At 38.5% G+C, this 16,463-nt stretch overlaps 1 protein-coding gene across 1 annotated transcript in view; it reads right to left on the reverse strand.

Annotated features, from left to right (window-relative positions):
- LOC136115473 (interleukin-6 receptor subunit beta-like) overlaps positions 1-16,015 on the reverse strand; it is a 28,850-nt gene extending 12,835 nt beyond the window's left edge. The window contains exons 1-9 of the mRNA XM_065861613.2: positions 15,968-16,015; positions 15,721-15,771; positions 12,183-12,294; positions 9,473-9,639; positions 8,277-8,416; positions 5,440-5,581; positions 5,196-5,278; positions 2,512-2,722; positions 930-1,088 (exon numbers count right to left, since the gene is read on the reverse strand). Of these exons, the coding sequence (XP_065717685.1) occupies positions 930-1,088; positions 2,512-2,722; positions 5,196-5,278; positions 5,440-5,581; positions 8,277-8,416; positions 9,473-9,639; positions 12,183-12,294; positions 15,721-15,771; positions 15,968-16,010 (1,108 nt within the window). The 5' untranslated portion in view covers positions 16,011-16,015. The remainder of the gene's footprint in view (positions 1-929; positions 1,089-2,511; positions 2,723-5,195; positions 5,279-5,439; positions 5,582-8,276; positions 8,417-9,472; positions 9,640-12,182; positions 12,295-15,720; positions 15,772-15,967) is intronic.
- Positions 16,016-16,463: the final 448 nt, after the last annotated feature.

Raw genomic sequence — 16,463 nt, forward strand, 5'->3', positions numbered from 1 at the left:
CTGTGTAGTTCTTACTTTCTGAGACTCAGAGCATGGTATAAGTTTACAGTGCTTTACGCTGAGTACAAAATATGTGCATCCTTCTTCAGTGTCTCAAGACACTTAATACAAACTATTTCAAAAGCAGAACCAGATATAACACGGGTTTACTTTTAAAAGATGACAGGTCTGCTTATAGTCTCCTTCTGGAAAGCCTGAGCTGCTGAAGTAGGGAACTAAAATGGCTGTAGATAGCTTAGTTCAAGGACAGATATTTCTCCCTTAGCTAGCATATTTAAAAACAAGCAAAACAACTAGATGTAATGTGGTAGTGCAGATGTTGCAGAAGGACCAAGGAAATTAGTACATTAATGTACAGAACTTGGAAGGTAAATGCTCTCTACAGAAAATCCAGTCCTGAATGGCTTTTGCAAGAGCCACTTTGATTATTTTAATCAAGATTTTTGATGGCTGTCCTGTAAAGCTATCCCTGGCTGCAGCTCATCATGCCTAGCTTGGTAAGCAGAATACTGAAGTTGAGAACTTAGGCTTTGAGAAGGACAGCCATTGAGACAAATCAATACTCTAAGGGAGACTCTAACAGAGGAGTCTATACGTAAAGTTTACCTAGGGACAAGGGAAACATTTTTCTTTAAAGTTAGTAGTGTACAGGTCTGCTTGGAATGTGGGAAAGGAGATATATCATACCAGCAAGAGCAGCTTAACTGCATTTCTTGCTCAATTCTGACCAGAAACATCCTACTGAAAACTCTGCTTTTTATCTGCCTTGGTGTTGTTAAAAGTTAGATCAGCAGTGGACAAAGATAAGAGTTGCATTTATCTGGATCTTCAGTTTGTTCTTAAAACCAGGATGAAAATCCTACTCCATCAAAAAATAACCAATAAATGAAATGGTACCCCTGTAAAGTAGATGCAGTGGTTGCTCTTACCTAACGTGAAATTTCCAGTAGCCGTAGTTATTATTTTCATGCGCATATCCTCTTTACCAGTGCCCCAGTCAACCACAAAACACTTTGGATTGTATTCTGGAATCCAGGTGACAACTGCATCAGTTCCCTGGTTTTTGACACGGATTTGGCCAGGCAAGTCTGTGAACAAATATACCATTAGAGATCAATAAACAGGAAAGCAATTTTCTCACTTAGTTTCTCTCTTTTGCTCTTTTTTGAAGATTATTCATTAAGTTGTTATCATTGCATGTGACCATTATACGACAAGGTTTACACTACTGTGTCAATAACAGAAACTTAGCATCTAGTACTTCGCAACTATCTGTAGGAGCTCCAGTGTTAACTGATGTTCATGATCTTTAATTTCCCACAATCAAAAAAGGAGAAATATCTTTTCCAAGCCTCAGGAAGAGGAAGCCTGATGCTGCTATAATAAATAATCTCCCATGAGCTGCTATTAACTGCTCTACATAGAGCAGCTACGAGATAGTGCTTACCTGGGCAAGGAGAAGAGGCTAATTATGGATTATAGCTATGTAATTTCATATACTCTGCATTTTTTGTAAGGATCTTAGACATGTTGACATTTTTAAAGTCAGACCTGACTGAAACTAAGCAAGGAGAAAAGTAATATGTCATCTTGGGGTAAGAAGTGGATGTTGTGGCAGAGTAGCTGAGGAAAAGTTGTGCCTAGTGAGAAGGAATTTCTTTTGTGATCACACTTAAGGCAAGTGTCTTCCTGTTAATTCAGGATAGATAGAGATGGGAGTATGTCAGAACATCCTGGAAAACTACTTAGTTGCATCTGTCTGGAGATCAATAAGGGTACTTGCACACTTGTTTACTTGTGCATGCTATCACTTCATTTAAAAAAAAAAATCTTTGGAAGACAGATTTTGCTTATATTGCAATAACTATAGTTCAAGATTATAGCAAATGAAATTAGCTTAGAAGAGAAACATTGTGAAATAGTTTTATTGTTTAACTGAAAAATGTGTATTTAGGCATCACAAAGTCTTACATATTCATTGGAATATGACATGTACATTCTATCTATTCCTCATCACAGGTGGCAGTAGGGGCAATACTGAAATAAAGGATAGTAGCTGGTCTCTTACTAGTTACTTAGCTCAAAAAACTTAGATTTCAACATAATTATGTGAACTTTGTTTAAACTGCTCGCATCTCCTAACTTTGAGTACACTCTGTAATCCCTTTTGATAGGTATATCTAGCACATAGTTATTTCTCTGGCTGGAGAATGCAAGAAGTGTTAAAGAGAATGTTAAATTTCCTAGTCTGACAGTTAACTTCTATGGAAATCTTTTCTTAAGAAACAATACTGACTCACTATGCAAAATACAGGGTGTTTCAAAAAGATGTACCCAATTTGAAATGACCACTGCTTTGAAATTTGGCCCATCTTTTTGAAACACCCTGTATCAGCCTGGTAAATATTTAAGACAACGATTAACCCTATATCAAAGATTGTCAAATGGTAGCCTAGAGATGGCTGATGAAACTTCTTCATGGCTCTGATGAACAAATTACAAGGTAAGTACCTCTTGCAGAGAAATCTGGAACAACGTAGATGGCTTGTGGAGACTCTCCTGCTTTGTTATAGGCAGAAATATTAACTGTGTAATAAGCCATGGAGAGATTTAGAAGTACTTTTCTATCCTTTAGAAAGATGCGATTTGGTGAACCCATGCAACTGTTGGGTGTTCTTTCCACGTTAACGTAATATCCAAGGATGTTCTCACTTTGTGTTACCTAGAGGAAAGAGATTATTATTCTATAAATGTTATTATGTCCTGTGCAGAAAATAAAGAGGAATTAAATTGTATAAACAAAATGTCACCTTTAATGATGAGGATAAAGTCCTACTGTTTTAATTAGGTCATTACAAATCAATGAAGCAAAGCATTTCCTTAAAATTAAGAGCATGCTTAAACTGAGAGGATTTAAGCACAGGATTAAGAGTTTTGCTTAATTGGGATCTTAGTTATGTGTATCCGATGAGTAATAACAGCAGTGAAGCAGCTGTAACATTCTCTACATTTCACTGGAACATACCCCTCATAATTAGGAACTTGAAAGTTAATGAGAGGTGTTTAATTGCAATTTATGCCTCTGGGAATCTTCATCTACTGGGCTTTGTTAGGCATCTGGTCTCTTTGAGGATAAATACTAGTAATTATATGACAACTTTGGAATATGTTATATATCCATTGATACAAACTTTTAGATGATGATGGTTCTCTTGTTATTTTACTATACTAATTTTCATGAGAGATTGGAAAATGAGTGCACAGAAATGGAAATTACTGCAATCTAGATAAAACTGAACTGGATACACGAAGGCTTGTGAATTCTGCAAGGATTACTTATAATATCAAGCTTATTATCAAGCTATTTCTTGGCACAAAATAATAGTGTGACGATACCAAAAAAGCTGCGAGATTAAGTTATCTTAATGAAAAATTGCGTAATTTTGGAGTAAGATAGACAGGATGACATTCAGTAATTTAAAAGTTAGAGATACACGTTGACAGGATTTTCTGGTGAAGCTGGAAGCTCTTAAAATGGAAACATTTTTCTTGAGATAGAAGGCAAGAATTGGTGCCATCATTTGAAGCTCTGGTAAAGCTACTGGGGAAAGAGTGTTATGGATCTCACAGCAGGCTTTGAAACAGGAAAGATTTCTGTGTAGGATAAATTATTCCTAAGATATGTGAAATATGAGGTCTATTGCACAAGAATAAACTGGTAGAATATAACTTCCTTAGCTCAGCAAAATGCGGCTGGAAAAGGCTGGCAGTGCTCTATCCTGTGCAGTCCCGCAGGTGGTCCTGTGCTATTTGCAGCCATGAAAACAACACGTGCTGCCTGGTTGGGTGTTCAGAGCCAAAGCCAGCTAACCTTTGCCTGTTGATCTGAACCATAATGAGGTTACTCACAGAACATTAGCAAAATTAGAGGAGCTGTGGCCACCTTCTAACATTTTTAAGCTGTTTTCTTTGTTTCAGAACAGCTTAAACAAGCATGGCAGCAGAGATGAAGATTTTTTTTTTCTCTACATTTGACAAGTTAATTACTGAGTGCACGCCTTCCCTCTGCCTCTTTGATGTTTGTTGAAAACACCTGGACTTGAACCTTAGATTAGCGTGTTATCTTGAATGAAGGTCCTGGCCCTGATACTAAATTTAGTATTACTTTTTTTGAACTAGAGCATTTAGATGGAAAATAATTTCTTCTCTTGGCATTTAAATTGGCATATACAGTCTCTTGCTTTATCACAAAATGAATCATGTTCTATGCAGTTTTGCCTACTTCTCAGGAGATAAGGGAGAAAGGGGATTTCTCATCCTTATCAGGAGATGAGGTATCTATTTCCTCTGCTGTCTTTTCTTTCCCTTAACAAAAGTGCAAGAGGTAATTACAAAACTTTCCACATATTCTGATCTTTCAAAACTTTGCCAGTCTCTGTCCTTTCTGCTAGGGATGTCCCCTATGGGAAACTTCTTGAAGTTTGCAGACACTCTTTCTCTCAGAATCTAGACAGAATTAATTAGTTTCCATGCAAACACATCTAGTAACACCTTGCTCGTTGCAATTGCATGTGGGCCCCTCAACTAAACCTTCAGGACTGTCAGCTGTCCATTTTTTACCAAGAAAACTTCATCTGGTAAAACTGCCTGATCTGCTGTAATCAGTCAGTTGACAACGACTCCTGCTGTACAAGAGGAGATGCATCTGACGTGTAGATTTGAACTTCAAATGTAATAATGGGAACTATGGAGCTAGATAGTGTTCTTGTAAGCCAGAGGCTCTTTTGCCATCCTGATTAAAATGCATTTGCACTTTTGAACTAGTAAATTTGTAGATTTATCAAGCTTTTTGTCTCTCAAGAATATGAATACCCTTTAGGAACACCAGAAACACAAAGTGTGTCACTTGTATGTGCTAAAGACTTAAGAAGATCTTTCAAGGAAAGCCTAATTCTGAGCGACAAACTTGAGGCACACCAATTTTTAATGCAAGCTGGAAATAGTATTTATTCTAGTGAATGACTTTGAGCTTGGAGATCGCTGTTTTAATAATTTAAATGTTAGTGTAGTTTTCCCTGGCTAGTTTCTAGCACCTAAAACACCACCATGCAAATGCAGTGAATCCTGAAGCAAGTGTATACAATGTAGTCTCAATACAATGAGAAAGTCTATTTTCCCCTATGAATTAACATTACCTCCCACTTCAGAAGAACACTTCTTCTGCCTGGAGAGATTTCTGTAGTTGCATTATATGATATTCTTGGCTTGTTCGTGAGTTCTGGTAAACATGGAAAAAGATGGAGACATGTGCTTGTAGGAATCAGTTTGATCTTCATATTTTCAACAGTATCGGACAATGCTATTTCATGTGATAGAAGATTTGAAAAGGCTTTTACATTCATGCTTATTCCCAGTAGGACAAAACTGTATTTCACTTACTGTGAGGGACCAAAATCTCTTTACTCCAAATGCAAACACAGTGGAGACCATCCTTGGCTATGCATCTGAGCTGAACAACGTATGAAGATGTAGCGTTTACGTTCAAAATGGTGACATTGACAGCATTGCTTTCTACAGGCACCTAAAAACAAATTATGATTAATTTATGTGGCAGCAATAAAACATAATCTTATATTAACAATTTTCTCAGCCAAGGGCCAGTGTTCTGACTGCAGCTGAAAGTAGGGATTACTACAATTAAAGAGGAATTACTACACATTTTACCCAAAGCCTTTTGATACTTTCAAGGCAATACCCTCTTTTTCAGGAACTCCTTTTGCTCAGTCAGGGCATGTAACCAACAGTTTATGTTTAAATATTACTTTTAAAATCAATTAGGGATTGTATATACTTGTTTGCTGACCTAACTCTAAGCCTTGTTGGCATTCTGAAGAACAAGAGATAAAGGTTATATATATATTCATATTTTTTTTTTTTTTAAATCCCCTTGTTCTAAATGCTACAATGTCTAAATAGATCCGTGCAACTGATGTGGTGAGGAGCGTGGTTGTACTCAATGCGCAGCTGGCTATGCCTCAGCACCACAGAAGTAATGTGCGTCTGCAACTGATGAGGGCACTGGAGCTCCAGTGACTGTACAGAGAATGTAGATTGTCTTGAAGTAAAGACACCACCTGTGTATATGGAAATCCTTGAGCTGAAAACTGTAGGAGAAAATATAATAGAAAACTGCTGCTATATGTTTGAGCTATTTTACATTTCCCTAGACATCAAATGGTGGCTGCTATCAGAGCAAAGAGCACCTTGCTTTAAATGGACCTTTAGTCTGATTAGTAATAGGTGTTACAATGGTTTTGGTAGAAGTGCTATTACAGATTGAATATTTGTTTTATCATTTGCCTACTGTGAAGTTTGTATTCTTAATTATATGTATTTCATAAAAAAACACAAAACCAAAACCACACATACATACAAACAAAAAAAACCAATAAAAACCCATAAATAAAACCAACAACAACCCACCCAAATCCCCCACTATTAGGTGACCAGTGTGTTTTCTGCAGTGTTTTTTTTTTTTTTTTTTTTGAATTAAAGTAATTAACTTCATATACTTTTGCTAATAAAACTAGCTTGGCCACAAAAAAAACTCACAACACACAATACTACAGAAAAAACAGAATCTCCTACAGAACAAGAGGGAAGTGGAATGGATTTAAGACTCAAGCATTACATAACATATGTACATTAATCCTACTTTTGAGAAGCGCTACTTCTCAGCTAGCTTTATGTATTCTCTGAGCTTGTATGCCCACACTCACCTTTTCCCTCCAGTCCCATCTGTAAATGCAGCCTACATTCATGTGTTTAGGAAGAGTTTACAGCCTAAATCCGCAGGATCAGCTGATACATGGGGGATAATGAATATTCATGAACTGTAATTTTTCAGTAGTGGTCATTCTCATCACCTAGTGTGGCTGTCTCTACCAGTACCTCACGTTACTAATTTAAATCTCCTGTCTCCTCTGTCTCCAGAATCTGTGGGACATGCATCTTTACTGTTCTTAGCTCTCTGCTCTTCCATGTGCTGTGTATCAGATTGTCTGCATGTGGTTATCAATCTGTTGCACTTCTGGGTGGAGAGTGCTTGGGTATCTGGTTGTCCTAGAATGTTCTAAGACTTGCATGTCAGTGAACGAGGGGTCCCTTTCAAGACTTGCAAGTTCTTTGTAATGAGCTGAAACCTTTCTTACATGGGCCTCTCATGGTATTCCCAAACTGGCTAAACAACATGGCAGGCAGCTACAAGAGAAATGGAAAAAATATTATAGCTCTTCTGAAATAAAGGATAGAACATGGGAGATTCTGGTGGTACAGAAGAGGTGAAAAGACTTCTGAGAGAGTAGAGATGGTCAAGAAGCAGCAACAGTTGCTTTTCAGACTGTTTTCTTCTTGGGGTTCATTTCTACCTGATAAACACATATTCTTCACCCAATTACAGAAAACAGCTTGAAAAATGAACAATTTCAGGGACGCTGTGTCACGAATCATGCATATGTGCATATTAGGTGGTGAAGCCTTTGCATGATATACCAGATGACAAGGCATAGGATGAGCAACCATTGGTGCTGTATGCAGATCCTACTGAAATTATGACTGTTTTTCCACCTCTTTAGTCCCTCTAGTTCTAGATACTGTCCTCTTGCTGCACGTTATTCTCACTGTAGCACATCCTAAAATGCTTCTGGAACTGATCCTGTATCCCAGAGAAATTATTTCCCTTCTTGTCAAAGAAGGAAATCTGGCAAACTGATGCAAAGAAACCCCAAGTGTGCAAGGTATGAATTGTTACATTAGAAATCATAGCAACCTGATCTCTAGTCAGTTTGAAAAATTAATGATACTAGCAGAAAGGTAATATGGCCTATCACTTAAAGTGCCTTTGAGTTTATATGAGTTAATCATGCTTTGAGTTTATATGGTATTTCTGATATCCTCTTAAGCTTTTGCATCACTGATTGTTGTCGTGTCTCATCGAGGAGCTAATGAACCAGCTGACATACTATTCTGTTTTTTTTTTTCCTGTATAAAACTATTAATCATTCTTTCCAAAACAGCTTAGGATCTGTCAGAACAAAACTAAGAGACCTTTGTGAGATTTGCCTACAAATTGTCTGTGTGCTGTGCCTCCTTGCTGTCCGTGTTGCGTATTCTCTACAGTACCATCCTGCTGACGTCCTGCTGTACATGCTGTGTACTGCTGAGCTCATGGCAAGGCAACTCATGTTCTCAAGTGATTGTCATCTGGAAGTACTTACCAGTGTCCACTGAGTGGATTCTGTAAATGCCTCTCTGTATCTCAGCTCATATGGTGTAGGAGTTGCTGGCAGGGCCCACTTTATTATCAATCGGTTTGTGATCTGATAAGCATTTATGTTAGATGCTGTCAAGCACTTCCCTAAAATCGGGAATATGCAGCTGTTATAAATGCATAAGAAGCAGGAAATCTTTGGTAATTGTGTCTGTCAGGTGCAGTTTATAAAAAATACAAGACTTGGCACAAAATACTGAACACAGACTTTAAAAAGACTGGAAACAAATAATTACTAAATCCTTATGATATCAACAAAATAGTGTTGTTCCTCTTGCCTTTCGTTTGTGAATGCTTCTACTGATTTCAGGAAAACCCTTTTTCTAAGCAGGTGCTATTCTGAATGAGTCTGAAAGGCAAAATCAAAATGTCAAGAGTACCTATGATCATGAATTGTATAAAAATTTCCAGAACATTTTCCAATTTCAGCAACTGTGTTTAACTATATAAGTGCAAATACATTTTTACCTTTCCCTCCAGTAAACACAACGTGGCCAAAAGCCTCCAGAGGAGGTTGTAGGGATAATTTGGATTGTACTGGCAGTTCCACCCAGCAGTGAGAAACACAGCTTTTTCTTGGGTTATGATTACTCTGAGAGGTGGAAGTTTTGGGAAGCTCTTAAAGTTATCCCAGTGACCAGATACTGTCTTTAAATAAACAGCTACAGGCCACAGTTAATAAGATTTCTTTTTCATACCTCCCCTGCAGTACTTTGTAATGGGTAAGTGTCCTTTGAAAAGAGCTGAACTTTGAATCTTCTCAAAATGCTAATGCTCTATAACAAGGATTACTTACATGCATGGAATTGAGTCAACCTGCTCTTTGTAAACCACCAAAGAGAACACAAGAAGCTGGTTAAATACTGTAGACAAGTATCACTGTATATTTTTTCTGGATATGACTATTTCATAGTCTAGCAAATTATTTAAAGTAAAACCCTTCTTCCATAAAAGCTGATAGAATTCTGCTACTGACTTCAGTACAGATTTCATCCAAGGAAGCCAAACTGCACTGTAGCTCTCTCAGTCAACAAAAATAACAACTGTATATTGGGAGTTACAAGTTTGGAAATAATCCTTAAGAAAATACTACCACTACTTCAGCTGGGCACCACAGTAACACAACTTGAGAAGACACTGTACCTGCTTTGCTTGGTGTAACTGAGATGTTCTTCCCGCCCACACAACTGCCGTGGGGATAGTTCACTACTATCCAAATAGATGCAGATCGCTCCATGTAAAGATCTTTGCGTTCTATCGTGATGTAAGACGATGATGTGTTTCGCTGAAGAGGTCTTGAAATTCTGTCCCTTTGGAGAAAAGGAGGCAGAATAAAACCCAAACACTTTATTGGATTATAGTTACTCTTAGCATTGTTAGAGCAATTAATAGTTTTCCAGGTACCTATACACAAAATTCAGCATATTGAAATCTTGAAGATGAGGCCTGAGCAACTTGAAACAGTAAGTGTAATTCCAGTATGCTGGAAACTAGCAAATTTAAACATGCAAATCCTTCTTGCATGGTGGAGAACAGTTAAATTCCATAAACTTGTAAGGCACAGCCTGATACAAGACAGAATCCATATGGCCTTCTTTCATATCTACAATGGCATATAAGAGTGTTTAAAAGGTATAAAATTAAATTAGAACTTACTTCATAGACTCTATTTGCCACCTACCATAGGGGGACCTAAATTCCTTTTGAACAGCAAAATTTCCAGTTACCTGAATCTACATTACCACAAAGGTATGAAAAACCTCTTCCAAGTGATATGCCCGTCTTCTGACTTTTGTTCCTACAAACCATCAGAGTTTGGCAAAGATATTTAAATGCCAACTCAGTCCTCAGCCTTGTAGACTTCACTTGGTATATCCAATGCACAAAGAACAGAAAGTCCAAGAGGTTTAAGGCCTTACATAGGAGGCTATTCCTGCTTTGCCTGGGTTTTTTTTCCCCTTATCTCTCTCATTTACTTTCTGTGACACATAGGACAGATTTTTTTTTTTTTCAAGGTTAAAGCTGTGCCAGTTTAATGTTCTTAAAGAAGTGGGCTGGTATACTAACTGCCTACCTACATAATTCAAGCATTAAATGTGCTGATCACGATACAATATTTAATAACTGAACAAAGCCACTTGAAGGTTCCCCTGCCTTCTGCTTCAGACTAGTTGTGAATCAGCCATCAACATTTCAAAGCATGATTTTTAATGCTTGGTTGGAACTTCTCTGTGGGAGTGTTGTTCTTTAATCCTTTTCTTCCTGACAACTAAATCATAAGGAGCAAGGATAAGGAACAATTTCAATGTCAAACCGCTGTTACTTGCAGAAAGCGGTGATGTCCTCGTCTAGATGAGCAAAAAACCCTTTCAAACTTTTGTTTTCCTTATAACCCAATTTAAAAAGAGGAGAAAGGAAGTTTTTTTTCTTGAAGAGCACTAGGTTGAAGCCTAGAAGACTGAGGTTCAAGTCCTGGCTCTGGCTTGAGAAAATCAACATCTCTGTGAGGCAATCGCCTCCCTCCTGCCCCACCCACCTATTCTTTCACTCTTTTTTTCCTGTCTTCTCTGTTCAAAACATCAACCCTGCAGCCTAGAAACAGCACAGTCTAATTTTGGCTGAGGATTCTAAGAGCCACTAGCTTAAAAATACTTCAGCTGATAGCATCTCTACAGAAGCAAAGCCATTTCACACTTGCTTGTCTCCTTCCAAGAAATTTGTGCTCCTGGAAGACACAAGAGGCAAGACAGCAAATGCAGTGGGGTTTAGTGCTTATTGTAAGTCGACATTTGCTGCTAACTCCATTGGGGAAACATTGAAGGTGATGAGGGGAATAACCTCAGCCCTGAGGAAGTTGCTTTACTCCTCTGCAATGTGCAGAAGATCAGCCTGGGGAATTTCCCAGTGTAGTGACATTTCCTTAGCTTCAGAAGATGCTCCTAACTACAGATATTTTTAATTCAGAGTGTTGGGTTATATGGCAAAATAATCAGTAATAACTTCCAGAATTCATCAAAGCCATACAGTGTTGTGTGTACCCCATGATATGGTCTCGCAGTAAAGATCACATCTTCTCATCTCACTTCTCTCGTTCTAAACATAGCCTTAACCTCATGGGAGATCACAAATATGTAGCTATAAAACGATGAAAATCCATTTTGTAATGCAGGTACTGAGACAGAAAGCTGCCTTTTTTTAACAAACCCACAGGCAGCTGTTGATTAACCTACCTATCTACATTTTACCTGGCTTCTTAGTTTTAGCTTTTTCAAAAAAGGCATAACTGAAGACACCCATATTTTAAGATAATTGGTTTAAGATTAACCCTGCAAATTCTGTACATCTATTAAACTAACACCTAATAATTCAGAATTGCAAGAAAATACTTAAAAATCTGTTTTTCTTATGTGACACATCTGACATCGCCTTGGATACAAGGTGTAGCATAATTTATAATGTATAACAAAAACCAACTTAATGCCTGTTGGTTTTTTCTGTGGTTTTTTGTTTGTTTATGGGAGGGTTTTTTTGCTTGTTTTGGTTTTTACTTTGAATACATTAGAATTGATTACTCAGTGGAAGTCAATAGATGCAAACAAACATAATTGATTAAGGTGGTCTTTGGCAATAGAATTTCAAACAGTGTGTTGGAGGCACAGAAGGACATATAATGACTCTTACTGAGCTCTTACCAAACCAACAGGTAATAGTTAGATGTGAAGAAAGATTTTGACCAGTATTGTGTAACAACCTACAATGTGATTTAATATATTGGAGCAAAACCCTGGCAGGTAAGAATCAGGCCAAAGAGCAATGACAGCTTTTGATTTTCTGAAAAGATATTTAGACTTACCATTTTAAGAATATAGTATAATTAATGGTATTTGGAGCACTGGGTAGTGGCAGCCAGATACAGGTTAGATCCTCACTTAATTCTTTGTAGCATACCAGTTCGTTGTCCCAGTCTGCAAAAACAAAACACGTGGACTGGAAAAGACCCATTGCAGACAATCGTTTACTATTAAAATATGTGAGGTGACTATGAGAAGCAAAACCAAATACAAAACAGGCCAGACCTTTTTGTGCAACAAACTACAAACTAGCTGCATGAGTCCTTAGCCACATTTACTCTTACGGTAAGTAGTTCACTGATGTTTAGAACAAGGGATGGTGACATTTAGAAAGATTAAACCTTATCAGTCTAATGTTTCCAGGTAAAACCTAGTTTTCTTAAAGTAGAAAGGGATAACTCTTCCTGTACTTTCTGATGCCACTGTCAACTGTTATGTACCCAACAGCACACTGGTGGAATGCTTGCTATAGCATTTCCTACAGCTCTGGTATCGCTACACCTTTGAACGGTGTTTCTCTGTCGAAATAGTGATATCTTGCTTGCTGCTTTCCTCTGCAAGTTTTGTTGTTGTTTTGTTTTGATAGGGGTTTTTTGTTTGGTTGGTTGTGTTTTTTTTTTTTGGAGGGGGATGTTTGTTTGTTTTCTTTTTCAATTGTGAATGAAATATCTGTTCTACTATTGGCACTGAAACTGCAGAAACAAACTGCATATATCTAAGGAAGCATTATTAGCTTTTGACCCTCTGCTTTAAGGAGAGTTATTGCAAGATAATCTCCTTAAACCAGAAGAAAAAGTTACTGTGAATCTCTGCCCTAAGAGACCTTAGATTTTACCTCCCAGCTCTGCTCCAGTTTCACACAGTTCCCATCTGACAGACAGTACTTTCCTTGCCACTGTTTCTGGAAGCACTCAGTTGTCCCCTGAAACCTGCATGAAGCATTGGCTTCTGGTGGGTTACTCTGGGCCTGGGGAGAAAGCCCCTTCCATGGAGAACCTGGAGCATCTGCCTTGCATGGGAGGCAGGCACTGTTCACCCACAGCATTATCAAGTGGACTTGGCAACAGCTCTGCCAGGAGCAGCTTGTTGACTGTTAAGCAAAAACGTATAGACATTTCTGAAAGTATAGGCCAGAAATGACCACACTCACCCTTGTGAAAAATTCTGGAAATCAATGTCGTGCAATTAACTTGGGGGGAAAAAATGAGAAAGGGGCTGCATTTTAGTGAGTAACATCAAGGGCCAGTGTGATGATTCTGTTATTTCCAATTGGCAAGAATTATAGTGGAGCTTCTTGCAAAGCATTATACACTGCAGCATGGGACTAATTATCAACAGTAGAACCAATTGACTAGACTCCAGAATTACTCCAATACCATCAGTCACCTCTATCTGAGGTTCAGAATAGTATACTATTCCTGGAAAGAAACAATATGCCACTTCTATTATCAGCTTCATAAAGATTACATTGTAAAGCAGGAGAGCATAAGTTTCTGCACAAAATGACTTGTACTTCATTTTTTGAAAGAAAAGTATGAGGCTTTTTTACTTTGCAGTTGAACATATATATTTTTCACCTGAAGAGAAATCGAAGACTGTTAGCATTCTTAAAGGAACTTGTTTTTAGTCTCTAGCAGTTAAGATTATTTCAGTATTTCAAAAATCTCTTATCAGAAACAGTAGTGATAAAATATGACTGTTCTCCTTTTGCTTTCTGTCTTACTGTCTGAACTACTAGTTCAGAAGAATCAGCCATGATGTCTCAAAGTACCACCCACACTTTTAAAAAAAAGACCCAGAAATATTTTTTTCTCTTCAGAAAAGTAGATAAGGATCTCAAGAGGTATAGAAAAATAAAGGTGACAAAAATGAATTTTCTTCATGAGTAGAGTCACACATTATTTATATCTATTAGGATTGACAAGTTGCCAACAGGCCCATTAGTCTTAATTAAGAATGTTTTGCTATTTGATAACCAAATATGAGTCTCTCGGAGTTTGTGTTACAGCATGGTTATGGTATGTCATAACCCAAGTTATGAGATGAAAGATCAGTCCTTCTCTTTGCCTCATACAGACCTGTTCCTTCCTGCAACCTGAGTCAGAGTATCTTTGGTATTCTTTTAATCACTCAGATGATAGCTGTATATTTAACTTACAAGTTGATTTGGACCAAAAAGTGTGTCAGGTGAGTACAGCTTGGACCTTAACACTCTCACTCTATGACACTTACTTGCTACTTCTAAAAGAAATGTGCTTTTCTAATAAAGTTATGCTGCATCAGTGTGTGCAGCTTCCTTTCAGGAAGGTGGAGCTCAAGTCTTCCTTGTTTCTACAGCAATATGAACAACTACTGAATTATTTGCTTTCCTAGTCTGACCACCAAACCAAATCTTGGCCACCTCATCCATGAACGTGGTGTTCTAACAACCATAGAAAGCAGCAGCTGCTTTCATATTACTCTTTTACTCTGAATTAAGCCTTTCATTTACTTGGTGTTTCTGGTTTTTGCTGGTGGCGTTTTAAAGAAACACCTGAAAACAAAACCTTTTTGGAACTGCTGTAACACTTCGTGCCAATACATTCGTAACATACTGCTGTTGTGTTTTTGTTGTTACTGTTTTCCTGGGGTTTTGTTTTGTTTTGGGTTCTCGTGTGTGTGTGTTTTTTTTTTTTTTTCTGTGTTGCTTACCATCAAAGAACAAGCATATTATTAGTTCTTCCCAGCCCTAGCAAAGTACTAGTCCCGTACTAGTCCTGTACCATGTCTGTGCTTCAAGAGCTACCCAAAGAAGGAAAAAAGTTTTTCCCCATTCTAAAGACACCACAATCCACTTTCTTCTCCTTAAAAAAAAAAAAAAAAGGCAGCTTGATTTTTTCACTCTAGAACTTCTTGTTTTTCTGGTGTTCTCAGTAATGCATTAGTTGAATTTAGTCTGATTGGCTAGTAGCAAGGACTAGCAAATTATTTGTGGCTCATCTCAGAAGAATATAGTCCTCCTGATAATATCTTATCCAGTCCCACATTATTCTCAAAAACCTTGCTCTTTGCTGCATCTCTGTACAAGTAGGATATTTCTGCCTACAAGAAGTTCAGCATGAAGTAAGTACACCAGATGGCCACCAGCTGCTGTGTAATAACCTGTATTGAAATGCGACGGACTGGTCGTTTTTGCGATTAGGAGTAACTAATCAGTTAAACATGGAGCGCAAATAATTGCCACGTGTAAACACGACACACTCCGGTGCCTTTTGAAATCACGGCCATTTGTCCAGAGGCTGCTCCACAGCAAGGACGCAGGGGCGGTGGGCGGGGCGGAGGGGGGGCGGTGGGCGGGGCGGAGGGGGGGCGGCGGGCGGGGCGGAGGGGGGGGGTGGGCGGGGCAGGGGGGGCGGCGGGCGGGGCGGGGGGGCGGTGGGCGGGGCCGGGCCGGGGCGGGGTCTGGGGGCGGTGGGAGCGGTGCGGCCGGCGGGTTCCTGACGGGGCGTCGGTTGCCTCAGGCGTTGTTGGGTAAGGGTGACGGGAGAAATATTTACTCACCTTGCACCTGTCGGCAAAGTGGAAAATCCTGGTTTATGCGGTTGCAGGAATCTGGGGAATTAAAAAAAGAAGGGAATCGTTTAACAAGACAACTGTAAAAGGAATAGGAAAATGCTGCTACTGGTTGATGTTTCTCCTATTCGCAGAATATAATTTCGTTATGATTTTGGTAATTCAACCTTGTCTTTATAAGTTCTTTTTAATTCTTTATAAACAGTTGTAAGTTACGCAGCAAATGAAAACTCACCGGTTGCAAATAAAAAGATAGCTGCCAGCAGGGAGCTCTTCATTGTCTCTGTAAAGAGGCATAGTGATTACAATCAACATCACACTGTCTTCAGTCTATTTTTCACACTTCCTCTTCAAACTTCCTTTTCATTCCACTACCTATACTGTTACTGGCTGAACACAAGTAAGAGGCTTATTAACGACAATGTGAGAAACACTAGGGCTTCTAGTTATTAATTGTACCTGTGAAATTCTAACAACCTTTGCACAGAACAGGAACTTTCTCCCTTGGGGTTTGTAAGAAGTCACAGTGAGATTCTTAACCCTGTCTGAAGTATCAGCAGTGCAAGCTGAATTAAACTCATATAGGTACTTCAAACTCCTTTGAAAATCCTAGCCTAGATGTCGATGTGAATTAGAGATACCAATATAAAGAAATAGCCAAGGTGTTTGACTTTAATATGAATGCTTGGATACTGTAGGAGCAATAACAGGAGAAGACCCTGCCTATCTTT

The sequence above is a fragment of the Patagioenas fasciata genome, chromosome Z, assembly GCF_037038585.1.
Source record: "Patagioenas fasciata isolate bPatFas1 chromosome Z, bPatFas1.hap1, whole genome shotgun sequence".
Lineage (NCBI taxonomy): Eukaryota > Metazoa > Chordata > Aves > Columbiformes > Columbidae > Patagioenas > Patagioenas fasciata.